Genomic DNA, 7,683 nt, shown 5'->3' with positions numbered 1-7,683 from the left:
GAAGGTCGCGATTGGCTCCCCGCAGAGAGTGGGCGGGGCCTCCGTCGCTCGGTGCGCGCGCCGCGGGGATGCGTTGCCGGGGGTGTAGCGGGAAGGGGCGTGGCCGCGGGCGGGCGGCCGTTGGCAGCGTGGCCCCGCCCCGGATGTCGCGCGTCGCGGACTGGGCGGCGGCGATTGGTCGGAGCGGCGCAGGGGGCGGGGCGGAAGGTTCTGGAGGGGGCTGGCGGGCTCTGGAAGCTTCCGCCGGACGGGTATATAGAGTCCGGGACGGGGCGGCGGCGAAGCCGGGGTACGGCGACAGCTGGGCGGCGGGCCGCAGGCGAGGGCTATGGGCAAGGACTATTATCAGACGCTGGGCCTGGCCCGCGGCGCTTCGGACGAGGAAATCAAGCGGGCTTACCGCCGCCAGGCGCTGCGCTACCACCCAGACAAGAACAAGGAGCCCGGCGCCGAGGAGAAGTTCAAGGAGATCGCCGAGGCCTACGACGTGCTCAGCGACCCGCGCAAGCGCGAGATCTTCGACCGCTACGGGGAAGAAGGTGCGTGCGCGCGCGGCTAGGGGCGCGCCCCCGCCGTTTGACTGAAGGGGAAACCGAGGCTCGGTGGCCAGGCTGCGGCGTCCCCGGGGGACGCCCCGGTCCCGGTGGGCGAGCAGCCCCCGCCCTCCGGCCACGCGGGCCTCCGCCCTCGGATTGGCGGCCGCCCGATGGGAGGAGGAGTCCTGGCCGCTGTGCTTGCCCAGAAGCTTCTAGCAAGTCTGGGGCTGCCCCTCCCTAGGCGCCTCCGCCCACGTCCCCGAGCGGCCCCGGGGGTGCGGGTGCGGGCGGCAAGGAGGCCAGCCTTAGCCGGGCCGGTGGCGTTAGGGCCCCGGGGGTCCGGGGCTCACCTGGGCCGAGGTGGCAGGCGCTGGCGTCCAGGGGCGCAGGGCGGGGCCTCTGGCTGCGCGCCGGGCACGACCCGCGAGCCTGCGACGAGCGCGCCGATTAGCGCCGACCTCGCTCCGGGGCCCCTGTGAGGGCGGAGTGAGGTAATCCCTGTAAAGTGCTTGCCTAACCTGGTGCCAGGCACGTAGATGGCAGCGGGCGGCGGAGCAGTGCAGGTGCGGGGAGCGGCGGGGCCCGCCTCTGCCCGGCCTCCTCGGCGTAGGCCTCTTCGGGCAGGAGGAGGAAGCTTTCTTGTTGTCCAGTTGCCCGTTGATGACTCAGACTGGTTTCTGCGCTGGGTCTTAAACCAAGTGGCTTCTTATGTAAGGATGGTGACAGTTAGTGTCAGGGTGTGAGATTTTGAAAAGCTGTGTTTACTGTTTTGCTTTCACTTCTGCACTTCACGCTTGAGCAGCTCTACAGTATTTTTAAGAGTAAGCACTCACCGAAGGTGGACCCTGGATCATGTCTTTTGTAAGTTTTCACCTCCACGCAGGGAGGATAGGCAGTCAAGAAGTGGCAGGAGTTGGGTGGCCCTCGCCACTGTCCTGGCCCTGAAGTACCTGGACGAGGGGCGGTAAAAGCTTAGGGTTCTTCCTTGGTCTTCTGTGACAGAGAAGGGAGGCTAAAAGAGTTTTCCGCCCCCCCACCCCATGGCTCCCAAGCTTTTTTCCCTTAGCGAAAGGTCTTAGAGGGGGAGAGGCTCCCGCCAACCATGTGACTTCTTCTGATTTTGCCTTCCAGGCCTAAAGGGTGGTGGCCCCAGTGGCGGGAGCAGCGGTGGTGCCAACGGTACCTCTTTCAGCTACACGTTCCACGGAGACCCTCATGCCATGTTCGCTGAGTTCTTCGGTGGCCGCAATCCCTTTGACAACTTTTTCGGGCAGCGGAATGGGGAGGAAGGCATGGACATTGACGACCCGTTCTCCGGCTTACCCATGGGCATGGGTGGCTTCACCAACCTGAACTTCGTGCGCTCCCGTCCTGCCCAAGAGCCCACCCGAAAGAAGCAAGATCCCCCCGTCACACACGACCTCAGGGTCTCGCTTGAAGAGATCTATAGCGGCTGTACCAAGAAGATGAAGATCTCCCATAAGCGGCTGAACCCCGATGGAAAGAGCATTCGCAACGAAGACAAGATCTTGACCATCGAAGTAAAGCGGGGCTGGAAAGAAGGGACCAAAATCACCTTCCCCAAGGAAGGCGACCAGACCTCCAACAACATTCCAGCCGACATTGTCTTTGTTTTAAAGGACAAGCCACACAATATCTTTAAGAGAGATGGCTCTGACGTCATTTACCCAGCCAGGATCAGCCTTCGGGAGGTACGATGCTAAGTAGGGTGGTATGGGGGGGGGGGGGGGGCGACTTCATCACAGATACTTCTGAGCACTCAGGGGACAGGGCAACACTGATCCAGGCACCTGGTTTTAGCGATAGGGACCTGGTGGCGCTTATCCTACGTCAAACAGCGTCCAGGCAGCAGTCGAGCGCCCTAAGCTGCCTTCCATCTAACATTCTCTCTTTGCTCTCCCAAGGCTCTGTGTGGCTGCACGGTGAACGTACCCACTCTGGACGGCAGGACCATACCCGTCGTGTTCAAAGATGTCATCAGGCCTGGCATGAGGCGAAAAGTTCCTGGAGAAGGCCTCCCCCTCCCCAAAACGCCCGAGAAACGCGGGGACCTCATTATTGAGTTCGAAGTGATCTTCCCTGAAAGGATCCCCCAGACGTCAAGAACCGTACTGGAGCAGGTTCTTCCGATATAGTCACCAGGGTTTCCCAAGGACTGACCGGGGACCTTTCCAGAGCTCAAGGATTTCCAGACTGTTCCACCAGTTGTGGACCCATGAGAGGGCGGGAGGGCCCAGGGAGGGCTTTCGTACTGCTGAATGTTTTCCAGAGAATATATTACAATCTTTCAAAGTCGTGCACTAGACTTAAGTGGTTTTTCAAGCGATAGGGCGGCAGGTGGTGGGGACCGCAGGAAAAGGCCTTCCAGTCTGTCCCACTGGGTCCTGCAGCCCTCCCCGGATGGGCCCACGCCCTCCTCCAGGCCCTGCCTGTGGGTGAGAGGCAGACCCACAGCTGGACTTGATCCGTCTGTAGCCCTTTGCTTGTGTGGCCATTAGTCGGTATCAGCCTGCCGTCTCGGTTCCCAGACCCTGTACGCTCCTCAGTTTTTGTTGTGTGATCAGTTCGTGTTTTATTCTGTATTTGTCTCCCACGTCTTGCTGTTCCTCTGAAGAATCCTATTTTCTCTTTCGCCATCTCAAATTGAGAACTGACCTAGGCTCTTTTTGCAAAACCGCCTGGCCGGCACCCACAAGCAATACCTCTCGTTCCAGCAGGACCAAGGGCGCCGGCCTCGTGTGAATGAGCTGCACAGACGCTTCTCCCTGGAGGGCCTAGGGCCCTGGACAGAGCTGGGGGCCCTCTCGACCCCTGACTCCGAGGCCAAGTGCACTCACTTAGGGGTCATACTCTTTTTTCTGTAAGGCAATCTTTAGGCACACCTGGGACTTACCGGCGACCCAGGTAATTTTGTGCTTAACGGACTCTGGACTCTTTCAAAAGGATGTGATCCTTTTGATTTTGCACAGCCCTGGCTATAATCCCTTTTGATAAAAGGGTCTTTGCTTCTGATTACAGGAGCACTGTGGAACGTTTGTAAATATGTTTTTATAATTCTGTGTAACGTTGGTGTGCACTCACAGGAAACCGGCCCCCGGCAACTGCTGCTTTCTGTATCGGGCCATGATGGAACTCCAAAGGAACCTTGGGAGTCGGGGAGGGGGGCAGGGAGGGAACAAAGTGTCTGTTCCGTGCAGGCCAGTCTGGTGCTCAGACATTGGGACTCATTGTAAGCTGCCACTGCCAGCACGAGACCAAAGCGTGTGACTTGTCAATGTGCAGCACGACAGCATTAAAGACCGATGCTAAACCTCAGGGGGGCAGTCCTGCGACTCTGTTTGAGGGCTTTGCTGGCTGGGGCTGGGGCGGTGGCTGGGCGTCCCTCAGATGCAGTCAGGGGGGAGGCAGGAGTCCCCTGCGAGAGGGAGAGAAGTCTCCCAGGGCTACGTGGGGAGCAGAGAACGTCCGTCCGCACCACCTACATGGACGCGATCCAGGGAGCCCAATGGATTCGAAGCTTTGTTTTGTGAAGGTTGGGGCTGGAGTTAAGCAGTTCACTTTCCCGTGTTCCAGGCAGGGCCTGGTTGCTGGGGCCAAGGGGTGGTGTAGGGCCTGCCCTGTGATCCCCGTGCACTCCTTTCTTGCTGGAACAGGCAGAGTGGCAGGCAGGCCCCGGCCAAACCAGACCTGAATTCCAGCCCAGGGCTGAGCTCCTCCTGGAGAAGACACATTTCCTGCCCTGGCTTCATTCGCAGGCCGCTGAAGTTGCTTTTGCTTTGTAACTTTTTTTTTTAAGAAAACTGGTTTTATTACACAGTAAGTAATTACAGAGGCTTAAAACAGTGGTATTGCTACTTTGCTATGAGATGTCTTAAAAACAGCGTTCAAAATCAATCAAGGAGTGGCTTTCCCTTCCGACTGAAAGGTGACCACTGGGAGCGAATGGGGGCCGGGCTGTCCAAGAGAAGTTTCTGCAAGCTATGGGAATGTTTTAGGTCTTCTTTAAATGGGACTGCTTTAAGATTCAACAAAATACATTCAGCCTCTCCGTCGTTCCAGTCACATTTCCAGGGCTCGGCAGCAGCCACACACAGCTAGTGGCAAGTGCTGGGCAGCACAGATGAGAGGGCTTGTCCCCCAAACCTAAGATGGGGCTCAGTGAGCCCAGAGGACGCCGTCCCCGTTGGGAGGCGACCCTGCGTGTCAGAGCCATAAGGGAGCTTGTCACAGATGTTTACTGAGCTACCTCAGGCACCAAGATGACCCTTCCTGCGGAATTGGCCCTGGCCTTGGTGGGGTCGTAGGCCACCCCTCCCCCGGAGTGCCATCCCTGTGCCCCTGTCACCATTAGGTGGCAGGTCCCTGCAACCTTCGTGTCAAAGTCACCGACACAAAAGCACACAAAACCTCAAAGTGCACACAGTTCTGGGAACTTCTAGAAATCACCTACCCGGCACAGTGGGTGGGGCAGTGGGATTCTTTAGGAACGTGTTCGTGGTGAAAGAGACAAAAAGGACCCAGGTGGACAGAAAACCGGCCCCTCTGACACTGCGTTGTTTTGCCACAGGGGGCCTGGCGCACACCTCTGTGTGTGTGTGTGTGTGTGTGTGTCCCGAGGTTTGGTGTATCTCCCAAGAAACTCCTCCCTCGCTTCCTTGGCTTCCCTTTAGGGGATTTCTTCTTTCCCACGCGGACTCTGAGCACATTCCAGAACTTCCGTGTCAGTCCGTGTGGAGCTGCGTCTTAACCCACCGGCCCAGCAGTCATGTTTTAACATCACTTAAACAGTGCAAAACCCAAGATGCACGTTTGGCCTGTGGACAGAAGCGGAGTCCCCTCCCTCCTCCGGGCCTGCAGTTCCCTTAGCTGCTGTCCCTGTACAGACTGGCCACGGCATCACGAGGGCTTTCCCTTTAGAAAAAGAAAAACGATTTTTGTGTGCGCATTCTCTCCAGAGGCTGTTTAAGCATAATTTCTAAGCTGTCTGTTTTTGCCCAGGTAATCAATCACAGTACTAGACTCTGGAGGGGACAGAATGAAAATCCTCCCCTCCACCCTGCTATTCGAGTCCACCCCCAACGAATGTCCCCAGTTTCTCAGGTACCTTCCCTGAGTCGCTGCACAAATCAATTTTTCCTTTGTGCACTCTGCATTTTCCCCCTCGTGTGGTGGAAATAGCGAGCTTCCTCATTCCTGTTAGAGTGTGCCTTTATCCTGCCAGGACTACCTAGCTGGATGTGAAGATCCAGACCGGTGTTCGGTGGCCCCTACCTCTCCCTAGCCATTGTTCTTGCTTCCAGATTCGAGTCCGGGACAACCACTTGCTAGCTGTGTGACCTTGGTCAGGTGACTCAGCCTCTCTGTGCCTCCGTTTCTTCAACTGTAAAACAGGCATAATAACAGTACCTCTTCGAGGATTGTAAGGGTCTTCTGGATATGGAGATAATACACACACACACACACACACACACACACACACACCAGGACCCAGCATAGAAGCACCATATGAGGGACGCCTGGGTGGCTCAGTCGTTTGAGCGTCAGACTTTGGCTCTCGCGATTCATGAGTTCAAGCCCCACATCGGGCTCGCTCGCTGCTGTCGGTGAGGAGCTTGCTTCGGATCCTCCTTCCTCCTCTCTCTGCCCCTCCCCTGCTCTTTCTCTCAAAAAATAAATGTTAAAAAGAATAAGCACTGTGTGCCAGTTATTATGTGAAGGTTTCTTATTCCACAGCTGGAAACCCCAAAAGCCTTTGGGGGTGAGTGCTCTCAGCTGAGCTCCAGGAACCCACTTGCCAGGGGATCCCCTGAGACATTCAGCGCACCCTGAGGAAGCTGTACCTGAAGCAGGATCACTCCCATTGCAATCTCAATGTGACAACCAGCTCACTCGAAAGATGCAGAGCACGAGGCTCCAGAGCGGAGCAGCCCCCTCGCCCCTTGAATCCCAACTCTGTCACTCTGCTGTTGTGTATCCCTGGGCACGTGACTTTACCACTCCGAGTGTCAGTGGCCTCCTTTAAAAAAACGACACAAACGAGGCACAGACTTCATAGCGTTCCAAGTGAAGAGTGGGTAAGTTAATGCAGCAGGGAAGAAGAGCACATGAAATTATGAACTTGGCTTCTGTGCACACTCAAGGGGGTGCTGAGTTCAAGTTCTGCTCGCTGCATTCCCGTGAGAAAATGGCAAAACCTCTCAAAGCCTCAGTTTCCTCCCTTGTAAAACAGGACGATCCCAGCTAGCTCTCCCTTCTCACTGCCCCCAGGCCAAAACTCAGTTAACCCCTGAGGTCTCTGTGCCACAGACCTGGCACAGAGCAAGTGTGCAATTAACATGAGCAAATATTTCTAAAGCACTTAGTTGGAAGCCTGTCCCGGGTTGTCTTTTTCTTCAATTTTCTTTCTTTCTTTTTTCTTTTCTTTTCCTTTTCTTTTTTTCTTTCTTTCTTTCTTTCTTTCTTTCTTTCTTTTTCTTTCTTTCTTTCTTTCTTCTTTCTTTTTTCTTTTTTTTATGGAGGCTCTACACCCAACATTGGGCTTGAACTCACGACCCAGAGATCATGAGTCCCATGTTCTACTGACTGAGCCAGCCAGGCGCCCCATGTCCCACGCCTTAAATATTATTCTTATTGGTTATTAATTATTGAGGTACACAGCATAGCACCTGACACGTCGTAAGTATTGTTCATTCCATCAACATTTATTGACCACCTACTGTGGACCCAGCCCCTGTGCTTAATGCTGGGGACACAGAAGTGAACAAACCCGGCAAAACTTCCTGCCTTTGGCAGAGCTAACAGTTGAGTGGGGGGGGGGGGGGGGGGGGGAATAAGGATAAATAAATAAAACAACTAATGTACTAGATAATGGGGAGAGTGATGAAAATATGAAACATGGGGGTAGAGAGTTTGGGGTATTTTTAAAACTTTTTTTTAATGTTTATTTTTGAGAGAGACACAGACAGAATGCCAGTGGGTTAGGGGCAGAGAGAGGGAGGCACAGAATCCAAAGCAGGCTCCAGGCTCCGAGCTGTCAGCACAGAGCCCGACGTGGGGCTTGAACTCACGAGCTGTGAGATCGTGACCTGAGCAGAAGTCGGACGCTCAACCGACTGAGCCACCCAGG

At 55.6% G+C, this 7,683-nt stretch overlaps 1 protein-coding gene across 2 annotated transcripts; it reads left to right on the top strand.

Annotated features, from left to right (window-relative positions):
• Positions 1-234: 234 nt before the first annotated feature.
• On the top strand, positions 235-3,872 carry DNAJB1 (DnaJ heat shock protein family (Hsp40) member B1). Of its 2 annotated transcripts, none has more exons than XM_042928701.1 (3): positions 235-539; positions 1,668-2,248; positions 2,462-3,872. In XM_042928701.1, exons 1-3 carry the CDS (start codon positions 329-331, stop codon positions 2,690-2,692), a joined length of 1,023 nt encoding a protein of 340 aa, XP_042784635.1. In that variant the 5' UTR covers positions 235-328; the 3' UTR covers positions 2,693-3,872. The 2 variants fall into 2 exon arrangements, with proteins under 2 accessions (XP_042784635.1, XP_042784636.1); XM_042928702.1 differs by lacking the exon at positions 235-539 and adding an exon at positions 1,340-1,397.
• Positions 3,873-7,683: the final 3,811 nt, after the last annotated feature.

Source organism: Panthera leo, chromosome A2 (genome assembly GCF_018350215.1).
Source record: "Panthera leo isolate Ple1 chromosome A2, P.leo_Ple1_pat1.1, whole genome shotgun sequence".
NCBI lineage: Eukaryota > Metazoa > Chordata > Mammalia > Carnivora > Felidae > Panthera > Panthera leo.
The sequence above is the reverse complement of the archived record's forward strand: the minus strand, read 5'-3'. Positions and strand labels throughout refer to the sequence as shown.